The 12,850-nt window shown below is 42.4% G+C and overlaps 1 protein-coding gene across 2 annotated transcripts in view; it reads left to right on the top strand.

The window, feature by feature from the left end:
• The window catches only part of mctp2a (multiple C2 domains, transmembrane 2a), a 32,007-nt gene extending 19,490 nt beyond the window's left edge, over positions 1-12,517 (top strand). Inside the window, exons 18-23 of one of the 2 annotated variants that reach the window (XM_070971987.1) lie at positions 1,961-2,080; positions 3,169-3,210; positions 7,926-8,035; positions 8,142-8,251; positions 9,449-9,546; positions 11,648-12,517. In XM_070971987.1, the coding sequence (XP_070828088.1) occupies positions 1,961-2,080; positions 3,169-3,210; positions 7,926-8,035; positions 8,142-8,251; positions 9,449-9,546; positions 11,648-11,707 (540 nt within the window). In that variant the 3' untranslated portion in view covers positions 11,708-12,517. Of the gene's footprint in view, positions 1-1,960; positions 2,081-3,168; positions 3,211-7,925; positions 8,036-8,141; positions 8,252-8,379; positions 8,897-9,448; positions 9,547-11,647 lie in introns of those variants that run through there. The other variant, XM_070971989.1, reaches the window with a different exon arrangement.
• Positions 12,518-12,850: the final 333 nt, after the last annotated feature.

Genomic DNA, 12,850 nt, shown 5'->3' with positions numbered 1-12,850 from the left:
GATATTTCTGACAGTTTTGGTTTATACCCTCATTTAAGCACTCAGTTTAGACACAAGGCATTGTATTTCTGTAGGCTTTTATCTTGTCCACTGAGCCAGAACGCGGTGAGCAGAAATTTGCATTAGTGGGCGATTATGAATACCTGTGACAGATTCTCTCTGCTGGCTCCCCGGGTGGAAATGAATTGGCTCCCTCTGTTGACTTGCACAGGAAGACAGAGACCAAGCAATTAGACTTTAGTGGTTAATGTAGCAGCTTTTGCAGGGAGGGCAAGGAGGTTCAACATTCCTGCTGGGCTCATGTCAGTTTCCAGGCACATTTTCCCCTCTTTTCTTTTCCCTTTTTTATGAGAATACTGGGAATATGACAAGCTACCTGTCCACCAGCCAGCTGAATTCCTCTGGGGTGAGGGGAGCGTCGCTTTAGAATCGCCTCATGGGAACTGAGGTGACAACACATGACGTAGGTTATTCATAACAGAGGGGAGATGTACTGCAGCTACCTCTGCACATCATGCATATTCATTGTTTACCTTTTTTATCCCCCACCAGCTCTAGTTTGTTGCCGTATATGTAATTCTAATGAGCTCTTGTAAAAAATAACATATTGTTCATTTCTTTATTTCATGGTCATCCCGCTGTGATGCTCTGGCTCAGCCATTCTCTCCCAGGTTATACTGAGGGATAATAAGCAGTACAGTGGTGAAGCCTAGGGCCATTGGGCCACAGTGTTGTCTGCATTACTCATGGTTCACGTTTCCCTGGTGGCCGTTTGAACCTAGGCCTGGTGTGGCAGTAGGTAGACTGGCCCCCAGAGCAACATGCATGGACTGTGTATGGTTGCTATGACAGGAGCAGTCTGCTGTTTACAGGCCTGCTATCGAGGCCTGAAGGCCCCAGCGCTTCACATCCTGTCTCGGGCTTAACTCGAACATATTGTTCATACTCTAAGCCGCCTCCAGCTCTCTGAGCCTAGACTGCACAGTGTTACCATCATGAGGGTTCATCTTAGCAGTAACCCTCAGTGTTTTCAAATGAACCTAGTAAGAAAAAAAAAAAGAAGACAAACTTGTTAAGAAAGTAGGATTAATCTAACTGTTGCAAATGATGCATTCATTAGCAAAATGTAGCATAGAAAGTATGAGAAAGATTTGAAATTTACATTGTGAGAGATGTCTGTGGTAAGTAAAAGTGGACCATATGTTGGGTGTATTGGTGCATAATCACACTATAATAGTTTTTAAGATTCAGCTTGCTGTGGGGGGCATTTTTATTTCATCCCTGTCGACCTGCTGGTGTGATCCTCCTCACACATTCCTGATAATTTCAGTTGGAGACAGACTCATTAGGCTGTCACTAAATGGGTTTAAATGCAGCCGTCCAATTAGTGCTCTACTGTGAAATGCAGTGGGTGTTGTGCAACGTGCTTAGCACCACTCCTTTACAGAATTATGAGGGATTACTCATTCAGTGTGATCCATCTTATTTCTACCAGGGGTCTTGGCTTTTCTCAGTATCATCACCACGGAGGGGGTAAATGTTTCAAATGCTTCTCCAGTTGCCATATGCGCCTCGTCAGAGAGCCTCGCTGTCTCCGAATCTAAGAGGATTTGATGTGCTAGTTAAAAGACAGCATACCATGCCTATCCATGTCATACTTTCTGTTCTGCAGTAAGGCACTCTGCCAGCACAGTGTTATTGGTGTATATAAATAGGATTTCAAGATATTAAAAGTTGTCCCTGAATGTCTGTTACTTTCAAACCACTAAGAGTAAAATCTGTTGCCATCGGCTGTAAATCTCAGAGGCTTTACAGTCTGTAGTGCTTTTCATGAGATTTAGGATGTGGTTAAACCCATTATATATTTTGTTTTGGGAGCAGGCTTGCTGGGATTTGAAAGCTGTGTCCCTGCTATAGTGTGATGGGCTTTGCGTTATGCTGTCATGTCCTGTCTTCTCAGATTTTCCTTGTGACGGTGTGGCACTGGGAGCTTTTCATGCTGCCCCTCTTCCTGCTTCTGCTCATCGGATGGCACTACTTCCAGCTCACTGCAGAGAAGGCCAGCTCCAACCAGGACCTGGTGAGTGACGAGTGCCCTGCACCCTTCAGTATTCATCCACGCACATCTGTGGGTGCATGCTCTAGCGGTGCAAATTCTATCTATATGTTAACCCACACCCTGATGCAATGAAATCCTTTTTGCACACATTAGAGAAATTGCAGTTTTACAGTGATGTTAATTAACAACTCTTACACTATACTGTATAATACCAGAGCTGTTCTATAAAATGCACCTCACAGTACAGTCAGTTGTTGCAGCATTCTACATGTTTTATAGCTATTTGATCCAGTTTCTACATTGTCTTCAGAGGCCCAATAAAACACAAAGCAGTAAGAAGCCACTAAATTCAATCACTGTAAATGTATGTATAGCCTACAGTCTGTTGATACAGTCTCACCACATCTGTAAATGCAGGACTATAGTTCTCTCCACAACATACTGCTATCTCTATCTGCTGTTATGGAAATTATGTTTGCCCTACACATGTCTGTGAAGGTTAATGCCTTTCACACTTCTGACTGCCCCCCAATTTCACCGTGTTGTAAGCCTTCTCACCGGCCAGCCAGGGGCCTGGCCTGCTCACACACCCTCCCTGAAGCAACATACCCAGCCCGGTGATTGTGTTTATGGCTGCTGGCAAAGATGCCGTCCCTGGACAATGTTAAAGCCCAGGCTCACCCTCATATCCAGTGTGGAGACTCTGCCACCCCTCTGTGACCCTCTGGCTGGCAATGACACAGCTCTGTTCCCAGGCAATGTCACAGTGTGCACCACATTGGGGTCAGGGATGACTTGATATAAAGTGATCTAGGCAACAGCATCCAAATTAAATGTGTTTTTTCCCCTCTTTCTGTTTTTCTGTGTGCTTATGTTGTGGAGAAATGAGATTGCTTTGGTGTGACAGTGCTCTTGTGAGGAAGGCCCTCTTTCACCTCTCCTTTTGTGTGAGGTCACCCCTGTGATGCAGTCTCTATGGAAACAAGCCTCTCCCAATAGGGGTGAATGTACTCAAAGAAAATTTCATTACTAGGTGTTTGTTAAAAATGCTCCAGTGCCCACATGTCGCGTTCGTTTGAAATCACCCACTACCCTTTATTTTCTCTTAGGTGAACATGAGCATGGGTGACGACGAAGAGGAAGACGAGAAGGTATTTTATCTTGTCTCTTTCTAACATTTTAAGGGATAATATGTTTTGGAGGCAAGCTATCATTTCTCAATTTTCACTATAAATGTATATATATATATTTAAAGGTTTGCCCTAAACACTGACTATTTTAACAGTGACCTTACTCAATGACGTGTGTAAAAATCGTTTTCGGACATATCAGATGTGCGAGCCCTGCTAATATTTCTTTCTGAATAACCAAGGTTAAATCAAACACATAACAGTTTCTGCCTTTGCGTATGGTGCTTATGGTGAGTACAAATTTCTGGTTCAGCAAGTAGCTGTTATTCTTCTACAGATCAACACCTGCGTCTTAGAAAATAGAAAATGTTTTACCAAAGAGCCATGCAGGCTGCAGTCAGTATTTTAGCATAGTCACAATGACAGATACTTCTCAGAGGCTCCTTTCTAACTAAGAATAGAAATATTTCATGCATCCCAAATGAGGGCAACATCTATGAAACAGTTGTAGCATGTAGCTCTTTATTCTGTTCCTCTGGGTATTCAGTGTCATTCTACAAATGTACTCCACTGAGATACTGCAGCCCTTTGAAAATCTATAAATCAAATTTAAACAGCACCGTCAATTAGATTTTGCACAGCTGCTGGGGATAAAATCAGTAGATTTTTTTTTTGTTTTGTATCATCATTGTCTAAATGTGATAGTTAGGATGCGAATGACCTTTTACCACCATGACAAATGAACAAAGTACAATAACACAGCAGTAAACTTAGACTTTGCCCCAGAGGTTATCAGTCATTTTCACTTGTTCGTCTGTAAGAAATCATAAATGATGATGTTTATTAATATATCTCTCCAGTGTCTCTTGGAAAACAAAACAACGGGAAATCTTTAAGTAGCCTGAAAATTATACTTCCCCACAGCACATAATATTCAATTATGCTCATCCCACTGTTTTCTGAAAAGAAGGAAGAGTTAACAGGGATGTGTATTATTGCTTTATGGCAATGAAGTGTGGAGCTAACGCAAAGCCTCCAAGCGTTGACCCTTGTGCTGCGTGTCTAGGCCCAGGATTCATATCCATAATGCGCTCAATATATTCTGTTGTGATGACCTGAGGCTGTGAAAAAAGGCCAGATTCTTTTAAAAACACAGGCACATCCACCAAATCCTGTCTGAAAGGATGAGCTAATTCACAGATGAAACTCGCATGATATGTCTGCACACACAAGCCGCGCTTGCTATCATTGCGAGGGAAACAGGCAAATCAGTGCTTAAACAAACAGCGGCCATACAGAAAATTCAGTGCGTTTATGAATATTTATCAATATTGAATCGGGCAGGATTATGTTGATGCACTGAATGTAATATCAAAACTGTTATTACATTTGTCTTTACCTTGAAACCTTGATGTATAATACAGAAATGTTTACTTTTTCCAGTGTAGAAAGGTTTTAAATTCGCTCAGTGCATTGCATGTGTTTCTGGACTCAGCCTTCGCCTCTTTAAAGCTTTTTGAAAGGTTTTCCATGAGCTTCCCTAAGCCCTTTCACACTCAGAGGAAATGAAATATCTCCTTTCATTTACTAATTAAGCAGTCACCCATGTTTGTTTTAAGCTGTCAGCTTTAATTTAAAGTGGCTTATTTGAAAGTCTTGTTATGGTCTTGCTGTCACTTGAATGTGATATCATGCAGTTAGATCAAGCAGTGTAGCTTTACACCTCCTATCAAAGTCTTCTTTAAAAATATTTGGGGTTAAAGAGTGATCAGTGTTAAATTTGATGACTTCAAAGCCTTTGCTTTTTTTCATCCCTAGTCTTTCCTGTAACATGTGAATAAAGGCTTTTCCCTCTGAGAAGGTTATGATTACCACTCAAATATGTTTTTATCCCCCTTTCTCCCCCTTGAGGAAGGAAATATTTAAACCTCAGACAGAGCAGCAAGAATGTGAAGGCATGACGTTAAAGAGAGACGAAAGGCAAGGCAGTGTTACAGCAGGATAATACAGAACAGATTCTCTGCCTGTGAACAAATCTGTCCTCAGGGAAAGAGACAGCTTACAAATTATGTGTGGGCAAAGTGACTTCCCTTTGGCCTTAGGTATCAATTGTGCAGATAGACAATATTTAATCATAACATAAAGAAACAGAGAGGCAAAACAAGCTCATAGATCTCCAATAGCAATGAACAGGGAAGATGAAACAGCCTTTTCTTTGCCCCCCGGCTGGCACTGCTGGTCTGGGGTTGACTTGCTCCCAGAGCCTACCCCAGGGGAGTTGGGGGGAGGGTGAGGAGGTGGTTGTGGGGGTGCTAGACTGGGCTGGGGGGTTACTCCATCTCTCACCCGATTGTCCACAGTCACCGCTGGGTCTCCTTGAGCTCACCAGTCAGACAGACTGCCCATGTCATGATCTGTGGTGTGCATGGTGAGAGCTACCGCACGCGGATCCAGCAGCATATTAAAGCCAGCACATGAAAGCTTTTTCAGTGTTTTATCCCAGCAAATTGTTTGTTAGTTTATTTTAGCTGGCTTTAGCGGTAATTTGCACGGAACACAGGTGTGTTTCATTTAGATGCAATTCTTATCTTTGTCGAAAAAGTCACTGGAAAAATATTCAGTCTGAGAATTCAAATTTGGCACCGTTTATTCTAATTAAAGTGATGCTAAATGAGCTTTTTCCAGCCTTTGATAACGCCCCACGTGTCTGTGAGAGTATGTTTACCTTTGTGCAGGAGATCAAATTGGTTCTCCATTACTGCACCTTAAAAGGAAGGTTTTACAATTTTATCTGAAATGAGAATATGATTTCACACAGGTTTTCTAATCAGTACACATTTAGGATTCATTTAGTCCATCCCCAGTTTACCCATCCTTTTCCATTTCAGAAGGAGATCTTTTATTTATTTTTGTTTTCTCTGCACTCGTGAACATGCTGAAAAGAGAAATGAACAAAGATAAAGAATATCATCAAATGATTAATGTGCGACGGACTTCAGTTTTGGTCGCTAAGGAGATGGAGGATTTCAAGAATCTTAAAGCACATGAATAATGATAATCATGAGAGCTCTGCCTCTTGATGCACACTTCAGAGTACGTCTATTTGTCTGTTTTTCCTTTTAGAAATGAAAGCCAATATGGTTTCCTCTTTTTTTTTTCCCCTGTGCTGAGCTGTACTTCTGGCACAATTTACCTTGCATGTGTGTCCACTGCAGCTAAATAATGCTTCATGTCTCGTATTAGATTTGAATTCTGAATCATGTAATTGGGTCGCTTAAACATCTTTCAATGAAAATATGAAAAGGAATGTGAGCCTATCTGATGAGGCTCCATATCGAGTGAGCTATCATTTCCCAATGCATGGCTCTCTGGGTCCATCAGGAGCTCACCGACACGGATTGTAATGGCTTTTAGCAGACTGTAACAGTGTTCCCCGCTTTCAAAATAAACTTAGGATGAGAGCTCAATTAACACCTGATGTGGAGTAAAGGACACACATAAAGGTTTGCTCAGTGCCCTCAGCACAGTGGAGTGGAGTAAGATGATGCAGAAACACAGATAGTCCTCTTTCCTCGTGATGACACCATGAGATGTTAATCTCAAAGGAAGCATATTTGTGATAGTTTCTCCTTTTTTGGACAGTGCTGAGCCTCCAGTGTCTGTCCAGATCTGAGCCCAGTGGGGGAGGCTCCGCTAGTGTGGGAATTGCTCTCTTCCTGCGCCTTTCGTGGAGAAGAGTGGGCCTGACAGTGGGGAGTCTCTCTGTGCTGGCAGACAGCATGTTCCCAGGGGCTGTCTCATGAAGCTCTGATAAAGGCATTCTGTCTGGACCCTGTCAATGCACACAGGCTGCTGCTGCGGCTGACTTGTAACATAAACATATAGACATCCTCAAGCCTCCTGTTAGGGTCCATCAGAGCGCCCTCCCCCAACACACTCATTCCCCTTCTCCCTCTGTCATCATTCCTGTCATTATTTCCTCCGTTTGATGTGAGGGTTCTCATCCCTCTTTAGCTTGTGTTACTGTTACTTCTCCTCTGCCTCTGGAAGGCTTCACGCTGGTCGTTATTTTCAGCCTTGATGTGATCACATTCATTTCATTTTGAGACAAACGCTCCAACCCCCCTCACATGTTGACTTATTGCTTCGCCAGACTCGGTCGTTATTATGTCAGCGCATTAAAAGCAAATGATACTTTGTGTGCAGTGTTAGCTGTGGCAAGAATGATTTGGGTGAAGGAGTGAACATCCAACTGGTGTTCAAAGCGGGGTGAGTGTTTGGTTAGGGTAGCGAACCTGACAGATTTCCTAAAGCATGCTCAGACTTGTCCTGTGCATGCTGCTGGAATGGAATCTTTCCCAAGTTGTGAGGCCCCTGCACTTCTTGTCTAGGTCGTCTAGTCTGCCTGATTGCAGATGGCCATTTTGTGTACTTTTCATCTACCAGAGAGTCTTGATTGTGCTGCACTTGTGCAACAGCTCTATTGTATGTGGCGGACAAAAGCTGAAATCTCTCAGCCATCCACATAACAGCTTCTGAGCACTGAGTCTGTCTCATCTTCAAAAGCATAGTCTGAAGATGTACAGTGTTTGCTCATTATGGGCCATTCAATAGATAAATCACACATAATAGCACAGCAGAGATAAACTGGGCTTTGTCTACCCTGCCCAACAATTGACATACAGTGTACCTCATCAGTGTCTCTGCTTTCTTTTTTTTGTTTGTTTCTTTTTCAGGAATCTGGAAAAAAAGGTTTGATGGATAAGATACATATGGTGCAGGAAGTAGTACTGGCTGTCCAGAATGTCTTGGAGGAAATTGCAAACATCGGAGAGCGAATCAAGAAGTAATTTGCACATTTCATACCTGTCTTCTAAAGCATCTTTATTTGAAATTCCTATTTTTTTTTTAATGCAACGTTGCAATAGTCTGACACAATTATTCTTTTACAGCATCTTCAACTGGTCTGTCCCGTTCTTGTCGTGCCTGGCCTGCTTGGTGCTTTTTGTGGCAACAGCGCTGTTGTATTTGATCCCACTTCGATACATTGTGCTGATATGGGGTAAGTTCTACATCTGCAAAAACGTTTGAATTCATTAAATTGTAAATGACAAAAAAAAAAAAAAAAAAAATTGCACCGCTAAAAGTGCACTAAAAGCTAACAAACTCCCACTTTCTGTTTCTTGATAGATCTTTCACTACTAAGACCAACACATCCAAGCAAATTGCATAAAAATCAACGCCCATTCTGCTGTTGCAAAACACAACTCTTATTCAATCTTCCTAACTGGAAATCCATGATTTAATGAAGTACAGTAATGTAAGAACTCTGCCATCCCAACACCTCTGCAGATGCACAGAGATCAGACAGCTGCAGAGGTTTGCGCTGCTCAGTGTGGGCTGATGTAGCAGAGCCCAGCAGAGGCGAGGCCCAGGGTTTGTGTGAAAACAAAGCAGAGGTAGAGTAGCAAGCTGTATATAATACATGATGTCCTTGGGCAGTCTGTAGCCTCCTGGTCTAGCCTCTCATTATCTGCTGTAGTCATACAGAATAGACAGTCATCTCAGTGGTCAGGGAGATATGCCGCCCATAACAGGCTCTCCTCCTCCAGCTGTAAGCCCACAACCACTGTACTTCCACACTGCCTTCAACACAATCAATACCAAAAAACCATCATATCAAACAAAAAACACACAGTCTGAGACACTCCTCTGCCTCCCCAGTTAACCCCCATCTCTGTGGTTGCAAGGCAAGCCTTTCAAGTTGCTTGCACATATTTAAGTCCTTAGGTTCTTTGTCTGCATGTTGAGGTACAGGCAGTACCAAGCTGTGAATATAATGGTCCCATTACAAGACCCCAGAGATCTTTTTTTCTCTGTGGTAAGCAGCCATGTGCAAAGTAAATATAGATATGCTAGAGATGATCAGGTTGAAGCAAACAAAAGTGAGGAAAAGTTGTCATGGATGTTGTACCTGTTTTTCCAACTGGAGTTAGCATTCTTCATCTGCTTTAATTCATAAAGTACTGTTTTATCCATGGTTGTCTCCATTGTATTGACCTGGCTTAAATTCATTTTGGCTGAAAGGGATCAATTGAAACAGCATCATATAATTCAGTTACAGACACCGGTGGGAACTCTATACTGATAGGGTTACACAACTCTTTTTATTATTGTTATTCTTTACACTGTAAAACTGTGTAAAAATATGCTGGTTGGTGTGACACCTTTATTTATTAATGTGTTCTTGTTTTCACAGGCGTTAACAAATTTACCAAGAAGCTGCGCAACCCATATACTATTGACAATAATGAAATACTGGATTTCCTCAAGAGGGTGCCTTCTGATGTTCAAAAGGTAAGGGTCCAATTTTACATACAGATAGGGAGGGAATTCCCTGAAGATGTCTGCATTATTTGCTGTACCAGAATTCCCAAGTGTTGCGGAAATATATCCTCTGGCTTTGTTTGATTATTAATGGACTCTCGCCTTTAAAGCAGCCCTGGCCCAATTATTCCTCAGCGCAGCTCCATGTAGTCGCCGTAGTGCCTGAGTGAGGAGATGCTCAGATCTGTCCTCAGCCTTATTGCTGCAGCCTCGTCCGTTATTAGCAATTTTGTCTGTCTGATTGAAGCGCTGTGACATTAAAGCCGGTGATTGGCCGAGGGTTGGCAGAGGGCTCCTGACGTGTCTGGCTGTTGTGTCAGCGCAGAAACTCTGATGTGGCCTCAGTCAACTTCAGGGTGGTAGAGTCAATTAATGTAGTCGCGAGCCCCAGTCGTCTTGCTGGGTGCCATATGTGATTACATATTAGCCATGGCTGATATGTCATTTGCATTTACATCACAGAGCTGAGGAGAGCTGTCAGGGTGTTGTAAGTGGTGCTGGGTGCTCGCCGTTCTCTGACTGAGAATTTTGCTCGGGCCAGGAAATGAAGTGCCACACTGGGCCTTCATCTCCCAGGTAACTCGCCAGACGGAATTCAGCGAGAAACCCTGACAGTCTGGATCTGGAAAGACACTCTCACCCCAGTCTGTTTCTCTGCTGCACCCTTGATGTCCTCCTGCAGCAAGCCATTCCTGACTTCTCTGTGATGTTGGAGGGAGCCTGTGTTGTTTGAGATTTGGCTGACTGAGTTGGCAAAACAAGGTGGTGAATACATTTTTGATTCAGAATCCTTTGTGTGTCTTCTTCCCCATTGGGATACAATGTTTGAGCTTTGAAAATGACTCACTTTCAAATCTCAGGGAAACAATAGTTTTTAGCCTGGTTTAAAGGAGAAACTACATCTTGAAAATAGCTCCAATCATAAAAAACAAAACACCTTTAAGATTCATCATAAGTATGTTTCATTATGTACTGTGAAAAATAACCCTAACATCATATACACAGGAGACCCAAAACAATAGACCACATATTTTGTTTTTGTTGACTTCGAACTTCAATCCTCAAATAGGTGTGGACACAAAAACACCACAAAGGCTGAAAATTGACTCCTGTCTTTCTTGCAAATGTGACTTGGCAATTAGTGCCTGTGCACATCTACAAAGTCTGCCTCAAACGGGGACTTCTGACAACACTGTGTCTGTCCTGAAATAAGAAGCATCTGTCAGTTCTGAGGACAGTTTCATGTTCTGATGCAGGAGGCAGTCACTTTGTTCCCACATTCCATCTCCCATTCTAATAATGGAGACCAGCTAATTAGCATAGAGTTCTTACCTTTATTCAACAGATTCGCTGCATTGTTTGAGCTCAGCAAGCATGCTTCAAAAGCAAGTTTTCAAATTCCAGCTCTTTTCCTTTTTTAGTTTACCCTATGATCAGACCTCCTTAGATTATGGTGGCTGTTAAAAAAAACAAAAAAAATACAGACAATTGAATCAAATTTATTGAGAAGAGAATGTGATCCTACAACATAAATTCATTTTGTAAATTCTTTTGAATTTTGAGGAATTTCCAGAAAAGGAAATCTATCTTAAGAAAAAAAAAAAAAACAAGGTTCTAAGTTCAGATGTCACATCTCAGGTCTCGTGTTTCGGTCTGTAAAGCTGTGAGGAACGTTACACGTCAACCAATGTTTCTTACCTCAACAACACTCCATTTATGCTTTTCTGTCTTTAGCAAAGTTTTCTTTCAGGGACATAACTTACAGGGAGTGATTATGCAGTTTGCAGCTCCCTCACTGGCCTGGCAGGTCATCTCAACAGTTGATGTCTGTTTCTAATATTGTGATAGTGGTGCAGAATGAGGGGGGCGTACACTGGTACGGAACCCTTGACTCTTCAAATCCTTCCTCCCTGTGATTAATCCCCTCTGCTCCTGTGTTTAAAAAATGATTCATTACAGGCGAGCCCGCCTCGCTTTCCCCTGCACCAGCTCTCCTCAGGGGAGCCATTACCGTGCGCTCCACTGAGCTCGGATTACCTGCCTCTGACCAAACTCCTGTTTGTTTTTACAGGTGCAGTACAGCACTCTGAGAGCGCCCACCAGCCAGAGCCAGCCACGGAGGAAAAGGTAAGCTCAGCGGACACGCTGGATGAAAGGCTGGTCTCCTTATAAATACGGCCCGACACAGTCCACCTGACAACAATGCTCCCGTGCCAGCAGAGCCCATGACCCCGTGCACCCCACCGTACCACCCTAACTCTGCCCCCTGCTGCTGAGGGGCAGCCAGCCGCTCTCTGGCTTGTGTGTTTGCCACCCCCCTGACAGAGGCTGTGAACTGCAGCAGCTAGGAGGGCAGCACATGGCGCTGTCAATCACAAGCCTGGAGGTAAAGAAAAGAGAGCGCTTCAAGGCTCAGCCTTCATCTTTGGATATAATTTAAAAAAGGAATGAAAAGCATCAGGTTTTGCTTACCTTAGACCTCCACTGTTTCTTTGTTTTTGACTTTGGTGAAACTGAGAAATTTGCTTCAAGGTAAAGTTAATGCAATCTTAAACTGCCATTTTTTTTCTTCTTCCATGTGTTAATATAATTAAAGGTCATAAAAGGTCATATATATTGCAATCAATTTTGAAATAATAATCAAAATAGTATTTTTGGTTGTATATTTTAAATATTAGGACAGAATTCTGACGTTGCTATTCTTTCTGTGGTAAGGATTTACTATACATTATATACTGCTTTCTTAATTTTATCTCAGCAACAACTGTATATTTATATGAATGTGTAGAATTTCCAGCTGCTTTTATTTTTTTAAGTAAAGTTTTATGTTACTGTATGTCAGACTGATTAATTTTAGAGTTTTATTTTTACTCACTATCATGTGTGCATCATCAAATGGAGCATTTGCAAGAATCCTGAATAAAGAATCTTGATCAGTTTGAGCTCTTGTTTTTGCCCGTGTTTTTTCAATAACTGCACTCTAGTGAGGATGGATTACACCACTTCTTTACTTGAATACACAGTAAACACATCTGATTACACAACACAGCCATTGGAACAGAGCTCACACACCGGCCACCGCTGCGCCTTGGTTACCGAGCTCACATCAAAGCTGTGTGGCTCCAGTGTGCTTCCTAATGCATTGCTTTGTTGCCTTCTCACAATAACAGGGTCCAGATGAGAGAGAAAGAGCTCATCTCACAGAGAGTGCTCTCTCCATCCTCAGCACTTAGTGCTTTACATTTCCACTAAAATCACCTGGCCTATCTAATGG

The sequence above is a fragment of the Chaetodon trifascialis genome, chromosome 10, assembly GCF_039877785.1.
Source record: "Chaetodon trifascialis isolate fChaTrf1 chromosome 10, fChaTrf1.hap1, whole genome shotgun sequence".
NCBI classification, from domain to species: domain Eukaryota; kingdom Metazoa; phylum Chordata; class Actinopteri; order Chaetodontiformes; family Chaetodontidae; genus Chaetodon; species Chaetodon trifascialis.
Note: the sequence above shows the minus strand (reverse complement) of the source record. Positions and strands in the feature narration are given on the sequence as shown.